This window comes from Petaurus breviceps, unplaced genomic scaffold (genome assembly GCF_028583685.1).
Source record: "Petaurus breviceps papuanus isolate PSGF00001 unplaced genomic scaffold, PetGlider_PUasm1.0 174, whole genome shotgun sequence".
NCBI classification, from domain to species: domain Eukaryota; kingdom Metazoa; phylum Chordata; class Mammalia; order Diprotodontia; family Petauridae; genus Petaurus; species Petaurus breviceps.
In genome coordinates, this window is record NW_027185761.1 from 52,690,991 (window position 1) to 52,707,994 (window position 17,004).

General features: G+C 44.5%; 1 protein-coding gene across 3 annotated transcripts in view; it reads right to left on the reverse strand.

Moving 5' to 3' along the window:
• Positions 1 to 17,004, reverse strand: part of PTPRG (protein tyrosine phosphatase receptor type G) — a 783,084-nt gene that overhangs the window by 17,815 nt on the left and 748,265 nt on the right. For all 3 annotated transcript variants that reach the window (XM_069084201.1, XM_069084200.1, XM_069084202.1), the window contains 5 exons: positions 16,099 to 16,234; positions 14,505 to 14,651; positions 11,500 to 11,593; positions 9,528 to 9,604; positions 8,916 to 9,044 (listed from right to left, as the gene is read on the reverse strand). In XM_069084201.1, coding sequence (XP_068940302.1) covers positions 8,916 to 9,044; positions 9,528 to 9,604; positions 11,500 to 11,593; positions 14,505 to 14,651; positions 16,099 to 16,234 — 583 coding nt within the window. The remainder of the gene's footprint in view (positions 1 to 8,915; positions 9,045 to 9,527; positions 9,605 to 11,499; positions 11,594 to 14,504; positions 14,652 to 16,098; positions 16,235 to 17,004) is intronic.

Genomic DNA, 17,004 nt, shown 5'->3' on the forward strand with positions numbered 1-17,004 from the left:
CATGACTGAACAACAATGACAAGGATTCCAAGAGCTTGAGGTGAGGAGGGAATGAGGGGCAGACATTGGATCATGACTCGGACAAAATCCATTGTTCTTCTTACAGGATCAGAGAGAGAGACATTAAAGGTCACTGAATGACAGAATCATGGATCTGGAGTGGGAAGGGTGTTAGAGGCCATTGGGACCAACCTCTTTATTTTAGAGAGGAGGGAACTTCAGCGTCAAGAAAGGAAGTGAGTTACCCAAGGTCACGCACTACCATATGTCAGAGGGCAATCTGACAAGGTCCTTTGACTCCAAAGTCAACGACTGAACTTCTCTTGTGCCATACTGCCTCCAACCACAGAGGCTATCTGGTGCAACCCCCTCATTTTATACAGGAGGAAACCAAGGCCCCAAAGGGACAGCCCAAGGTAATATAGGTAATAAGTGACAGAGACTGGATTCGAACCCAGATCCTCTGGCTACTTTATACTACATCATTTTCTCTCTCTCTCACATATATATGGATGTATGTATGTAGATATAGAGATATCGATCTATATCTAGGGTCACACAGCCTATATGGGTCAGAGGCTCATATCGAACCCAAGATACACACACCCACACACACATAAAATGTATATATTTTAGATACACTTATCTCATTCACAAACCATATACACCAGGAGAGACAACATTAAACATTGGGAAGAGTGCCAGGTTCAGAGTCAGATAACCTGGGTTCAAATCTTGGGCTTTGATTTCAACATCTATAAAATCAGGGCATCAGATTAGACTACCACCAAGTTTACTTCCCTGTCTAAAGTTGTAAGCCTTTGGGCTTAGGTAGTGAACTGTGAAAGGCTAAAGTTAAAAGAGCTCCTGCTGGTCCTGTTATTTGTGACTTTTGAGAGAGCTGGCTGCCAACTGGGCACCCATTGGAATGGCAGTGGTGGGTGTTTTTTGTTTTAATCCCCAATGTAAGAATGGACCTGGATACTGATGCCACTGATATAGAGAACTCACAGATAAGTAAACTAGGGCTACCAGTGTGGGCTGGCACTTTCTCTTTAATTTAGTTTAAATGAATGTCCCTGAGCAATGAGAAGTTAAGTGACTTGCCTAAGGTCACACAGCTTTTATATGGGTCAGAGGCACATATTGAACCCAAGTCATTCTGGCTCTGAGGACAGTTCTCTGTTCACCATACTATGCTGACTCTCACCCCAATGTAAAAAGTAAAAATGGCAAATATATATTACACATTGAATCGCTCCAAATCTTGTAGATTTATTTGGAAATTTTCCTGAAACTGCTTGGCTTCTCCCAGAACCCTTTGTGGCTGACACTCATCATGTCCATAAGAATCCAGGAAGAAAAAAAAAAGCAATAATGTACCCAATCAAGAGAACTTTGCCTCATCCTGCACTTGGGAATTAAAAATGAGCCAGTGGCCCAATAACACTCATCACCCTTTCATGTTTCAATAGTTTATTGCCAAATCCACTTTATTTTTAAAACTCGGCATACGGGCTGAGACAGATCAGAGATTGAGCTGGGTCTGTACAAAGGCAGGAACTGTCATGGAATCAATACTGATTGGCCCAGCAAATGCAACGGGGGATCTTTGAAAGGACAGTGAATTATTAAAGTGGTCTCTGCCAAGACATCCCAAATGAACCGGAATACAAGTAATGTCAGTATTTCCTACCTTATCCAGGAGGAATACGTGAGTTAATTGGGATAAAGGCAGTCAAAGTGGTTTGCTCTCTTGGGGGTGATTTACTACAGAGACTGAGAGCTCTGTTCTCCCCACTCACGGGCTGCCTTCCATGCCTAGAATGCCTCCTCACTTCCAGACCTCAAAGAAAATGCAGATTCTCTTAAAGTTCAACTCATGTGCTACCTCCTGTAGGAAACACATTCAGATCCGCCCCCTCCTGTACCTGAATTATTCTGTATTTGTATGCATTTTATATCAATCAATCAATCAATCAGTCAATAAATGTGCATTGGTTAAGCATTGACTATATGCTAGCTATTGTGCTGGGTCCTAGAGATACAGAGACAAGAGTGAAACCACCTCTGCCCTCAACACGCTTACATTTTAATGACAGACCCCAAATGTGCACAAAGGAATACATAAAACCCCTAAGTAGATAAAAGGTGACCCGGAGGGGAAAGTCCTAGTGGCAGGAAAGGTCTCATGTACAAGGTCACATGGACTGAATCTTGAAGAAATTCAGGAATTCCAAGAGGTGGAACTGAGGAAGGAGAACATTCCAGGGACAGGGGACTGACAGAGCATTGGCATGGAGTCTGGAAATAAAGTGTTGTGTGAACAGAACAGCAAGAAGATCAGCCTGATCAAAATGTAGAGTGTGGTGGGGAGTAAGGTGTAAGAATGCTAGAAAGGTGAAGGAGTCCAGGCTGTGAAGAGCTCTGAATGTCAAACATAGGAGTTCATATTTGAGGGCAGCCAGATGGTGCATTAGTCCCATGCCTGGAGTCAGGAAGACCTGTCTCAGACACTTATTAGCTGTGTGATCCTGGGCAAGTCATTTAACTCATTTGCCTCAGTGTTCTCTTCTGTAAAATGGGAATAGTGACAATAGCACCTCCATCCCAGGGTTGTTGTGAGGATCAAATGGGATATTTGTAAAGTGCTTAGCACCATAGCAAGTGCTATATAAATGTTAGTTATTATTGCTATTGTTAATCTAAGAGGTAACAGGAAGCCGCTGGAGTTTACCGAGTAGGGGAACAACATAATGAGATGTGTACTATGGAAAATCTCCTTGGCCACCACCTGAGGGGATGAACTGGAGCTGGGAGACACTATTTCAGAGGTGAATGTCATGACCGAGGTGATAGAGAACTGAGCCAGGGTGGGATCTGAGTGGGTGGAGAAAAGGGAACCCATGTTAGAGAGGGTGTGAAGACAGAAATGGCAAGATCTGGCAACTGACTGGATCTGTATGGGCTAAGAGAGAACACATAAGTGAGGACACCACCAAGGCAACAAGGATGACTGGCAGGAAGGGGGTTCCATTGAGTCACAGGGAAGGGCAGAAGAGGAATGGGATTTGGGGCAAAGATGGCAAGCGCTCTTTTGGACCTGTGCCCACAGGACATTGAGTTTGAGATATCCTCTGGTGATGTGGGTTGGAGTGCAAGGGACTGACTCTGCCCGGATATATAGATCAGGAAATCTACATGGAGGTGATAACTGAACCCATGGGACATGATGAATTTACCCTCAAGAGAACGTAAGCTCCTTGAGGGCAGGAAAAGTTTTGTTTTTGTACATCCAGCATCTAGCATGGTATCTGGCCTTAATAAATGCTTGTTCTGTGGATGATGAGACCAATTGGAAGCAGCTGTGACATAAGCAGAATTTGAAATCATAATAAAAGGAGCTGTTCTTTATAACAACTTGGAGGCAAAGCTGGTGTCCCAGGACATACTTTTCAAGAAATGACCTGGGAAACCATGATGGATATCCTCTAAGACAGCAATACCTGCCTGTGGTAGAAGGTTCTGATTGCTTAGGGAGGAAACAAAGAACTCTTGTTGGGTTGTTTCTTTGTGAGGTTGACTCTTTGTGACCCCATTTAGGGTTTTCTTGGCAGAGATAATAGAGGGATTTGCTATTTACTTCTGCAGTTCATTTTACTAATGAGGAAACTGAGGCAAACAGGGTTAAGTGACTTGCCCAAGGTCACACAGCTAGTAAGCGTCTGAGGCCAAATTTGAACTCAGGAAGATGAGTCTTCCTGATTCCAGGCCTGGCACCACCTAGGTGCCCAAACTCCCTCTACTAATGCCCTTTCTCAATAACTGTCTGAGAGAATTGCCAGGGACCCTGAAAAGGGAAGTGACCTACCCACAGTCACACAACCAGTGTATGTCAGAGGTTGACCTTGAACCGCCCCCCCCCCCACCCCGGTCTCCCTGTTTTCGAGGTCAGGTCTCTATCCATCATATTACATTACCTTGAAGGCTATGGATCTTTTCTTTTCTTATGTTTAGGGGTCAAACAATAGATTTTTTTCCAGAAAGAATGTGCTACTCTTGGGAAAATGTTTGCAGCAGAGTGCATAACCTTTGGCTACTGAGCTGACTCTCAAAACATGAGACAAGCACATTCTTCTATTTTTGCCTGACATTTCACGAAAACACCAACAACCTCAAGACCTCCCCAAATGGTAGCCTTAAGAGAAATGCACGGCCCATGTAATTATTCTGTAGAAGTACAGGTCAGTGGAATGATTTACAAATGCTGAATTTGGTATTACAAATACATAGCATTTGGTAGAGAAAAAAATTAATTTCTAGTTTTTGGCAGCTTTAGTCAGTCAGTGGATTGCTGAGAATAAGGCCTGATCCCAAGACTGGCCAGCTTCTGGCTGGATCATTCCTCTCATAAAGTCAACAGTGTCAGCGATTCACAGTTACAGAGACTGATGAGGTCTGCAAATCTCTGCTCACAAGCCCGGGAGTAGTGAGTACAATGATCATGAACCCCATTCTGCAGATAGGGGGCTTGAGGACCATGGATAGCAATAATCACGAGAGTTAAAGTTTCGACTGAGCTTGAAAATTTGTAAAGTGCTTTCTAAATAGTATCTCATTTGATCTTCACAACAACCCTGGGAGGGAGATGTTATTATTGTCCCCACTTTAAAGAGGAGGAAACTTAGGCAAGCAGAGGTTGAGACTTGCTCGGGGTTCCACAGCTGTCCATCCAGTCTGGGGCTGGATTCTAACTCAGGTCTTCCTGACTCTAGGACCAGCGTTCTATCCACTGTGTTACCTAAATGGCTCAAACAAAACAAATAACTGGCCTATGGTTGTACAGTTAGTTGGCATAGGAGATGGGATTTAACCCGTTTTCCTGGCTCCAAGTCCAGTTATGTATTAGTACACAATTCTGCCTTTTAGAGCAACTACTGGTTAGTCAAGAGTCATAGGGTAACAGCCTTAGAGCTGGAAGGAGCTTTTGAGGCCCTCACATTGAATCCCCTCATTTTAGAATGAGATGAGGCTTTATAGCAGTAAGGTGACTTACCCAGGGTCACATGACTTGTCAGAATCTGGGGCAAGATTAGAACTCAGGTCTCCAAGTGTAGCGCTCTGTTGTCTACTTCACCCAACTTCCAGATTCAACTCAGACTTGTTATTTGCTTAGGCATGCTTCTAAAAAGCTGCTCAGAGTTGCTCCTCTCCAGATGATTTCTGGAATGGGGTATGGGAGCACTGAGAAGGACGCTGTGCTGTCGTTCAGTCGTGTCCAACTCTCTGTGACCCAATGTGTGGTTTTCTTGGCAAAGATACTGCAGTGGTCTGCCATTTGTAGCTTCAGCTCATTTTACAGATGAGGAAAACTGAGGCAGACAGGGCTAAGTGACTTATCCAGGGTCACACAGCTAGTAAATGTCTGAGGCCGGATTTGAACTCAGGTCCTCCTGACACCAACCCATTGACCTATCCACTTTGCCACTTATTTGTCCTCTCCAGAGGGGGAGCCCAGTAAGGGAGCAGATGGACACTCTGCGCTCTGAGCAGAATAATTCTATTATAAATGCGTTCTTTTTGTCCCAGTTCATCCCGAGTCTGGGAACGATTTCGGTTCAGTTACTTAAGTGAGACACAAAATGCTTTCTGGCCCACACAGCTGGGAGTGGAGGGCGCTGACACCAGCCCTGTGGGCCAGAGGCGGGAGCCTGGCCTGGGGGCAGGAAGGCCTCAGTCAGTCCCAGGCTCATCAGCATTGCATCCTTAGTACCCCAGGCGACTTTCTAGGATGTTAATTGGCAGAGGGGCTGTGATCAACATTGGTAAGGAAATTTCCTCACCAGATTTCCCTTCACCAGTAAAATCTCAGGTTTTGTATTAAAAAAAATATTTTTAGGCAATAGCTAAGTAGATATCATTATCACAGTCATATAGGCAGGGTTCAGGGGACGGCATATTGAATAGACGCTGTCTACCTCATTTCTTTGATTTGTTGCTGACTACCTGTAATGTCAAAGGTCAGTCAGTCAAGAAACCTTTATGAAGTGTTTGCTGTGAGTCAAGGCCTTTCCTAGAGCCTCTCTTTATAATTCAAATGAACTCATTTGATGTGGCCATATGTGGGGCCACTGGCACCAAAGACAGTGGAATACTCATAGTAATTCTGTCAGGTCAGCGGCTTCCAGGTAAAATTAGGGGGTGGGGGGAGCTGCTTTTCTTTTTGGCAGGCAGCACCGGGAGAATCCTGAGGCCAGGTCCTGCTTCTTGTGGCTCCAACAGAGAAACATCAATGCACTGGCCCAGGGGGTTACGCCAATTCTAATTCCCTGTGATCACCAACCCCCACGGCACAGGGGCTTTGTATCTGGCGAAGAGCCGAGAGGCTCCCAGCGGGTCTGGAGGACCATCTTCTTTGCTAAGGGGCAGTGACAGAATCCTGCCTTGGCTAACCAACGTATGCTTTCCCAACAGGCCCGCCCCCCCTGCCTCCCAGCGCCAAGCCGCGGGGAGCGGGTCCCGGCTGCCAGCTCATTTGGAAACTGACACCCCAGCTTTGGCTTCAGATTCCCAGCTCTGTTTTCATCCTATCGTGCCCGGGCAGGCATTGGAGCTCCAGCAGAACGCAACAGAGGGAAGAAACCCCTTCCTACTCACTGGGAAGAGAGTCAAACGCATGTCACCAAGACCTACGCACTCAACCACATGCTCCTTTCCTGGGACTCAAGACTTGTACTGATCCTCATGGCTCTCAAGGGCGTTTTAATGACCTGCGGTTACTTCCTAAGGCAGGGGCGATTCTAGAAGCAGGATATACCTGCCAGGGGCAGACAGACTCGACTCTGGTTGGCCTTGGTGCCAGTCTCACCCATGAGGATTACAGTATTCACTCTGTCACCCTACATTCATATCATCTAGCATGTTTATATATGGTATTAGGACTTTTGAAGTTCTTTTCCTATTGGAAAAAGCATTCAATTTGCAGTCAGAGGACCCGAGTTCAAATCTTGACTCTGAGTAACTTTGGGCAAGTCTTTAAATATCCCTAGGCCTCAGTTTTCTTATTTGTAAAATGAGGATGGTTCCTTTTAGGTTCAAAGCTATGATTCTCAAAGCAACCCTGTGAGAGTTTACTAAATTTACTAAATTACTAAACTTCTGACTGTGGTAGGAAGACTTGAATTTGAGTTGGAAGACCAAGGCTCAAAACCCAGCTCTGCTCCTTTTTACCTGGGTCACACTGGACAAGCTGGCTAACCCCTCTATGCCTGCATCTATAAAACGAGGAGGCTGGCTTCAACGGCCGTCAAATATAAGTCTATGACTAGTCATGATCTCTGCCTTGAGGATGAGGAAGTCAGGGCCCAGAGAGGTCAGAGATTTGTGGAGGGTCATATAGTGAGGGGATTCAGACCCAGCTCTCTCCTGACTCAACTTTCCTTCCTTCAAGCCATCTTTTACTTTGGCCCACGGGGAGAAGGATGGAATAATGTCTCGGGAAGCAGAGAGGGTCATGCTCACCCCACCCCCCTCTCCTCAACTCATCCCTCCTGTCACCTCCCACTGGAAAGTCGAAGCCGTGATGTGAGAGTACCACGTCATCGTGCATTTGTATGATTTTCTTTTTCATATTTTCTAGGGAAATAATTTATACCTGGAACATGTAGGGTTGAGCATGAGGCAGATCTGGAAAAGTGAGGGATGGAGCAATTAAAAATGCCCAGCAGCAGGGGCAGGAAAAGCAGCACGGTTCAAAGGTTTCTGCCGCCTTCCATGGCAGAGTACTGACAAATATTGGGCATGTGACATCTGTGAGCTCAACCATGAAAGGGACTGTGGGAGCACAGATCTGGAGCTGGAAGAGACCCCGGGGCTGTCGACTCCAATCCCCTCCTTTTACAAATCAGAGGCAGGCCATTTGTCTAGGCTTTAAAATTAAATACAATTCAACAAGCATTTATTAAGGGCCTACTATGTGCCAGATAACTTGCTAGGCGCTGAGAATACAGAGGCAAAAATGAAAATCGTTCCCACCCTCAAAGAGCATACATGGTATTAGAGCAGAGGCTCCTACCCTGGGGACTGTGGAGAGCTAACAGGGCTCCTGTAAACCCGTATGGGGGAAAAACCCATTACCTTTATTCTCACTAACCACTAACTGCATTTTGGCATTTCCTCCAGTTACTTAGAAACACTAGTCTGAGAGGGATCTATGGGCTTCTGATTGCTAAAGGGGACCATGACCAATAAAAAGGGGAAAAACCTGTGTGTGAGGAGAAAAATATAGATATATAAATATATATATAAAACCATAAATCTATATGTACACATCATATATAAACCCCTAAATATATGTATATAACATATGTATATACATATATAAGTACACACAAAACCTAAATATATGCATATACAATATATGTATATAGTATGTCTATATATGAATAAATATAAATGTCTGTGTGCATATGCATATGTGAGTGTGTGTGTATGTGTGCGTCTGTGTGTGTGTGGGAGAACAGCCAGGGAGATTAGGAAAGGCCTCAGTAGATGACCTTGGGATCATCAAATCCAACATCTTCATTTTATGAATGAGGACACGGAGACTCAGACACAGGAAATGCCTTACCCAAGATCACCCAGCTGAGCCTCAAAGGGAGCTATGGATTCCAAGAGACAGAAGTGAGGGAGGAGAGCATACTTGGTGTGGGAGACTGCCCATGCAAAGGTATGGAGGTGGGAGATGAAGCCTTGTGTATGGGAAATGGCAAGGCACTAGTCAGGCAGTTGTACAGAGTGTGTGAGGAGTCATGTGAAATCGTTCTAGAACGCAGGGTTGACGCCAGCTTGCAAAGATAGCCAAGGAATTCCATGGCCCCATCGCTGGTGGGCAGCAGCCATCGTGCTTTCCTTACCAAGCTCTGGCTGTCTGGCAACATCACGATGATCTGAGCGTTATGATCCCATATCATCCTCCAGAAGTCTTTCGTGGTGTGTGGCAGAGGGTGCTGGGTTATGATGTACTCGTTGCTCCTGTGATAGCCCTTTAATGGGGAAGGAAAAAGACCCGCGGTGACACCTGTGCTCTCCCTGACACACATACTTCTGTTGAGAGAGCGTTAACGGCTTTGCAAAAGGCAGCCGGTGCATCTGACTCCTTTGGAAATAGACTTTTGCTAACATGCAGGCACTTTCCCCTCCAACTCGGTTCCCATTGGCAATTCCCCCCGTTGCTTTTGCTTAACACTAATTTCAACGTTTATTCAAACATGTGGAAGGGTGAAATTAACAATCAAAATGAATTATCTTTAAAAAAGCAACAAACCAGCCCAAAGGCACCCACCCTGCCTTCTGGAGGTGGTTCTGTGCCCTTCCTCATGCAGTTGCCCTCTCTTCAAGGTTCCACACTCCAGATATGCCCATGCTCTCCCCTGGGATTATTAAGGAAACCAGCCAGTTATTGGGACCTTCTCTTTAACCTTTTCTGGTTAATTGACTTTACTTATAATTAAGAGTTGATGTCTCACCATGATGTAGGATGCATTTATGTAATCTGTCCCTTTCATTCCGGGCAAGGGTGCGAGCCCCACTCTGGCACGCTCGGCTATGGTGAGAAAAGCAAAACCATCACTTCATTATTCTACAGATCTGGATTTCCCAAGACCTTCCCAAGGACAGTTAAGTCCTTCTTCACCCTCCTACCCCCCATCCCAAGACCATCTATGTTTTCAGTAGGCTTCAGCATTATTGGCAAAATGAAATGCTTCGGCACATTCCTAGCACAAGAGTCATTTCAGAAATTGGATTTGACTGCTGGAAAGGTACTCGCTGTGGATCATATGGCCAAGAGCAGGGTGCACAGTGACGGCAGGAGGCTTCAAGGTGGTTGACATTAGGATTATCAATTTAGAGTCTGAAGGAGACCTTAGAATTCTTTGAGTTCAAGCCCATTGCTGACAGATGAGGAAACTGAGGCCCAGAGAGGAGCCAGTGATTTCCCTAAGGTAAAATACACACACACACACACACACACACACACACACACACACACACACACGTATTCACAGGTAGGATTTGAACTGATGTCCTCCAAGGCCACAGTCAGGACTTTTCCCACTGGACCACAATTGTATGTAAAAACGGTACTTTGGGATAGCGCACTGGCCCTAGAGACAGGAGAGTGTGAGTTCAAATTTGACCTCAGACACTAGTTATGTGACCCTGGGCAAGTCACTTAATCTTGACTGCCTCTCAAAACCAAACCAAACCCAGTACTTTGCTCCTTTCTAATACAGACTGTAGCCCCTAGGTGAGAAACCAGTGTCCCTTATAGGTGATGAGATCCCTGTCTATTGGCTGACTGTCATGCTAGGAACCTCTTCCAGAACCCTGCACTCAAAGGAATCCACCTCCATGCCCTGATGTACAAGGCTGGGGAGGGGAAAAGGGGGTTTGTCACTGTAGGAAAGTCGGCCTGCCCAAATGATTTAATCAGGTGCATTGCAGATGGCACCTCATATCTATAAGGAGGGATGCTAACAGTTTTCTGGCCAGTGACTCTTGAAGGTTTCAGAATGTAGATTTTCAGAGGACACTCACAGAGAAAATCACAAGCCCTTAACCCTTAAGTGGACAGAGAACGGTGCCCTAGGAGTCTGGAGACTTAGGTTCAAATTCCACTTGAGGTCCTTATTAGCTCTGTGATCTTGGGAAGTCACCGAACCTCTTTGATACTCAGTTTCCCATCTGTAAAATGAGGGTGCTAGACTCAACTGAGATCCTTTCCAGCTTGGAATCTATGACTCTTCCTATCAAAGACTTGAGTGATACCCACTTGGCTAAAAAAAATTCTGCAGAACTTTACTATTTAAACTTGAAATAAACAAAAACAAAAACTAGATTATGTCATTTAGGTCATAAATTCAGAGCAGAGGGAACTTCAAAGGTCATTTGGTCCAACCCTCTCATTTTACAGGTAAGGAAGTGAAATGACTTGTCCAATGTCACACAGCGTTAAGAGTTGGAACCCAGGTCCTCAGACTTCAGACCCAGCAGCCCTTTCTGCTACTCCACACTTTATTCTCAATAGTATTCTAGGTGATTGATTTAGAGGTGGAAGGGACATGGGAGGCAGCTGAGTTCAACCCCTTAATTTCACAGGAGAAGTTAGGTGATTTGCCTGGGGTCACACAGGGACTAAGTGTCTAAGACTGGATTTGAACTCAGGTATTCCTGACCCAAGTTCAGCATTCTAACTATTGTACCACCTGGCTGCCTTAATGGATCTGCCAACTGCGTGTGCAGCCCACCCTCACCCCAACTGCTTGTGCAGCCCACCCTTACCCCATCCACTTGTGCTGGGAAGGTCTGTGACAGCTCTGGCCGGACAAAGCTTACTGTTTTCTCCGTACTAACATTGGCCTCTCCATACAGAACTCAAGGACAATCCGTGACCAAAACCCCACTCCCAGTAATCATCTGGATAAGTGACAGGCTCACCTGGCACAACGGATGAGTTTCTGTTCTTCTCCTTGTTACATTCTTTCTGTGCACTAAAACACTCGACGTATTTTGCGTTACATTGTGTGACCAGCTGAAAGAAAACAAGACACGTTTCATTCCACTACTCGGCAGAACGGACCAGTGGCTGGAAGACCCAAGTCTGGTCACAATCAGTTCTGTATTCCTACTAGAATGGGAGGTGTTGGTCTGGGGAATGTGGACATTTCTGTAATTCCTGGAGACCTGGGACTTGGGCAAGTGCAAGTTACCAATCAAAGGTGAGGCGTGGCGCTCTCTCATTTGAAATCTGATGCTGGGGAATAGGCGCTTTTCAAGTTTTCTCCCCTCACTGGACTGTGAGGTCCTTGAGGGCAGGGACTGCTTTTACCTTTCTTTGAGTAGAGCACAGTAGGTGCTTAATAAAGGCTCCTGGACTTGAGAGCTAACTGGTTGACTTGCAGGATGGTTTATAATAAAGAAGAACATATTTAATGCTATGATATGACCACAGAGAAATCAGACATGATCTGAACCGTATGGGACCAGAAGCCAAGAGATGGCTTCCTATCCCTTACGTTAGAGTAAATGGGTTTAACTCCAGTGTTGACTTCCTTAGCTTTTTGCTATTCCGCAACCCATTTAGCATTTAGCACCCTACAGGGAAAGGCTTCCTTTTCTAAAAATAAAGGTAATCCTGTGATGGGGGAAAGTGATAACGTTTGATCCAGTGATTCCACTGACAAATGGGACTCCCAGGTGACCAACCTCCCTCTACCAGCACCTTTTCTGCAATTTAGAATCTTAGAGAACTGCCTAGAGTAATGAGATGTTAAGTGACTTGCCCAGGGTCACACAGCTAACATGTGGCAGCAGCAGAACTTGAACCCAGGTCTCCCTGGCTTTAAGGCCAGCAAACAGTTCACTCGATCTGGGCAGGATTCTTGGATTTTCCTTCTGCCTGGACTTTTCCTGACTCTTGTAAGCTGTCCCTTTCTATTTGAGTTTCTGAGGTGGATGGAGCCCCTGAAAGAATCAGTTATAAGGCTTTTCACCAGAATGAGCCAGTCTCTTTGTTGGATGAATGTTTTCGGGAGGCAAATGTGAATGGTATGGGTAGTATAGAAAGACATAAGAAAAAGTCAGAGAAGGCACCTCAAGTATTTTTATAAAAGTCTTATTCTAAGTATGGAGACGGGTTTTAAAATCTCCTGTGTCCCCACTGTTAATTGCTCCCCTTCAATGGGCTGCCAAGAGTCTGCCTTACTCGTAGCAGTGATGGAAATACCATATGACCATAGCAAGGGGAGGGGATGGGAGGCAGCGCTGGCCCATTTATCATTTTCCCATCATTTGGCACCTGCTCTAACTGGTCTGGCAGTTTCATTTCTGGAGCAGAGATTCAGATGGAAGGAGCTGGTTTCTGGAGAGGATATAAGCACAGAAAGGAAAACTGCCCAGACTGGTGACGTGCTGCCGCCATCTTGACGGAATTTCAGCCTTTTATCCACTATGCCTGTGTGGTCTCTTACAGATTCTACAAATGTGCTGTATATATTCATGCATGTGCCCACTGTCTTCCCCCTCCATTAGAATACAAAACTTTGAGTAGAAATTGTTCCATTCTTTGCACTTATGCCCTCAGAACATGGCAAAGTGCTTGGCACATAGTAGGCACTTAGTTGATAGCTGCTGATGGATATTTTAACTTTAATAATATTTAACTGGGCACCTGTTTATTGCCTCCTCTCCCTCATTCACTGGAAGTGCTTTAAAGGTAGAGATTCTTTAGAATCTTACCTTTAGAGAGTCTTACTTATTTTTGCATCATCCTAAGTGCCTAGGAGAGTGTATTGCACATATTACATGATAACCAATCGATCAATCAATAATCAACAGGCATTCATTAAATGCTTACTGTAGGCCAGACACTGTGGTTGGCCCTGGGGTCAGAAATGCCAAAAGGAAATAACTGCTTCTCTTAAGGTGGGTGTATTCTACGGGGGGAGGCGACATGTACATATATGTGCACATACACACTCACATGCATAGATGTGTGCTCATGATGTTCCAAAAGTCTTAACACAGTTTTAAGCTATTAAAGCACTCCCCTTCCCCCCCTCCCCGCCAATGTGATATTTCCATTTCTTCTACAAGTAAAGCAGACACTTCTCACTACATTCAAGGTGAACTTAATTAACAGTGGGGACACTGTGGCTTTTGAACCCTATCTTAATGCTTAAAATAAAATCTTCATGAAAAATATCTATGGTGCTTTTTGGGGGTAACTGTATTAAATTCTACTTTTCTTACCTCTTTCTATAATCTATTAAAGATTTAAAATGTGCTAAGCCTTTTGGAAATCCTTGCTATACACAGTCACCTATAGTAATATATCATCTATATTTATATCAAAATGTAAATGTAATTATTTATTATATATTTAATGGACCCATTAAGTATTTGCTGTTTATTGAAGATAAGGTGAATCAGCTACTACAATAGCTTTTCAAAAGGCTATTTTTGGTAGAGAAGGATCTAGAAATTTCTATCAACCAATTAGACATGGTAGTTATTTGACAAACTGACCAACAATGTGTCTAAGGGTGATTCTGGTGCTTTGGTTAGATTTCGAAATTGTTAAGAAAATCTGCTGTTCTCTGTATGGGGCCAGTCAGGTGCCAGCTGTTACTGACATGATAACAGCCTTTCCTATAAGGTCTGCACTGACTGGACACTCCCATTTTGTGATTTGGTGAGGCCACTCCTTTCCTTGGCCTCTATGTTAAATACACTTCAAATATAATCATGGAATTTTGCCTGTGAACACATTTCAGTCTATCTAAAGTAGCCCAGAGAAGACCGGACTGTTGACTTTCAGGCTGGGAGAGGCCAGGGTTCTCCTAAACCATTTTATCATTTTATAACTGAGGACTGGAGGTGAAGTGATTTGTCAGTAAAGTGACAGGTATCACAGCCTTTTTGTCTGCGATGAGAGGCATTACCTTGAACTGTTTTTCTAGACGTGTCTTCCCTCCCACACCAGGGATGAGTATACTGTTGACATAGCTATGCAGCTGATTAGAGGCGACTTCTGTCTCCTTTCCCAGAATGGCTTCCAACAAGGCATCGTGAATGAAAATGTACTGCTCCTACAAGGCAAGAGGTCAGTCGAGTTTGGGAATCAGGTAATCATTGAAGACAGATGTATAACCACAGAAACTTCCTCTAGGAAGTCTCCCCAGATTAACCCACAATCTTCATGCCTTTGTGTTGAATTCTTTGTGTGTATGTATACATGTACACACATGTACTCACACAGTATGCTGTAATGAGAATGTAAATTTTAAAGATCTTCCCTGCCCCTAGGCTAAAGTGCACGTGGAGCCTGGGGTGGGAGGCTTGTTTTTCAGTAGATACTTTTTGATTGGCCAGTGGGTCCAAAAGGTTGTTACATTCTCTGAGCCAGGAGAAGGCTATATAAGCCCTGATGTGTAGCTTTGTTTTGGGACTCACTTTGAGAAGTGTTCTGTGATTTGATCTGAATTATGGGAAGCCGTTGTTGAGAGTCCCCCGGCTTTGAAAAACCCAGATGTGGAAACCCAGATGTTGACTGGGTAGGGATGTAATGGTTGGACAGTTTGGAAAGCTGTCTACTTGATCTGTTAATGTCTTGATAATTCTGTCTGTATACTCTGAAGCTCGGGGTGCTGACCTTTTTCCCCTGAACAAGGTAAACGATATATGTCTGACTGATTAAAGTAAGCTTGTTAACCCATTTTGAGTTGCTTTCCTTTAACAAAGCAGATCCAAGAACCTGTGGTAGCAGCAAACCCTGAGGACGTGCTTGGGGTGCTTGCCGCTACATATGCATGCATATATGTATCGGTATAAGTGTGTATATTATGTATGTTCATGTGTGTATGTATTATGTGTATAAAACATGTGTATACATTTTGCATGTGTATACATAATACATATATATTATATAGCTATGACATAAAAAGGTAAGAGAGTGGCAGGTTGTGAGTATATGCTATATAATATCTAATATACACACATGTATATTGTTATATATTATATAGACATACACATATATTATATATCCACATACACACAACCTTCCATACTCTCTTACCTTTTTATAGATTACTTCAGAATCATTCTCTAGTTTTTTAATCAATGTCTTTGTCTCCCTCAATTAGAGAGTAAATTCTGAGCATAGAATATATCTCTTTATATCCCCACAGAACCTAGCAACAGAGCTAGGTCCATCATCGTCTCCCTTTTTTCCTGTATATTAAGCTGTGAATTTCATGTTGTTCAACTGTTCATTCATTTTCCAGTCACACCCAACTCTTGGTGGCCCCATCTGGGGTTTTCTTGGCAGAGATACGAGAGTGGTTTGCTATTTCCTTGTCCAGTTTGTTTTACCTCTAGACCCAACATTACCTCCAGTGCCCCAAGCCCTGATGGACAGTTGGGTCTGCTTCCTGAAATTCCCACGAGAGCACAGTACCTGGGTGAGCTGCGTCTCTCGCAGGAGACTGATTAGTGGCCAGTGGCTTGTGGTCGAAGAGCACCACCCTCATGGCTTACCTCCGTCTGGACGAGGTAGTTACGCTGCGTCCTGATGTGTTTCAAGAATCCCAGGACGTTAACTGTGCTTTTGTCTTTTATCTGTTGCAACATGCTGTCTATGACAATGTAGGTGCCCGTCCTGCCCACTCCAGCACTGTAAGACACCAAGGACATGCAGTTGAGGCCATGCCAGGCCTTCAAAGAAGAAACTGACCTCTGAGTACAACGGTCCTGCTGAAAGGGGGCGTTTCAGTGGGACTGGTCTGTCTGGGTGGGCAATACTCACAGGAGGTCTTCCAAAATGCCGCTTCCTTTAGGACATTTTAAAGCTTCTATAGTGATGTTTATGGAAATGGAAAGATGTGACACAAGGGGGAAGAGGTTTTAGAGGTCATAAGTTTAGAATGAGAAGGAACCTCCTTGGCCATCAGAGACAGCCTCCTCTTTTACAGATGAGGAAACTGAGGCCCGCGGGGCGACTTGCTGGTTTGGGCAGCATTTAGGCCTCAAGCCCGTGTCGTCTGACTCCAAACCCAGCTCCTCCCGCTGCACCACACAGCCCTTCCTATGGGCCTGAAGCATGAACATAATTCTGTGCCTGACCCTGGTAAGACACTCAGTGGCCCTGGCCTCAGTTTCCTCATCTGACAAATAGACTTGAAGGCCCCTTCCAACTTCAAAATTAGGATGCTAGGAATGAATATAAATATGAAACTAGGCAGCTTCCCCATCCAGGGGACAGTACCAGCAAGGCTTCTGCAAATCTGGCTGTTGCACATTTATTTCCACATAACAGACTGAATTTATCTATGTTAATTCATCTGATCTTCACAACAACCCTGTGAGACAGGCGCTATTATTATTTCTGTTGCACAGATGAGGAAATTGAGTCACAGACAGATTAGGTGACTTGCATCCAAGGTA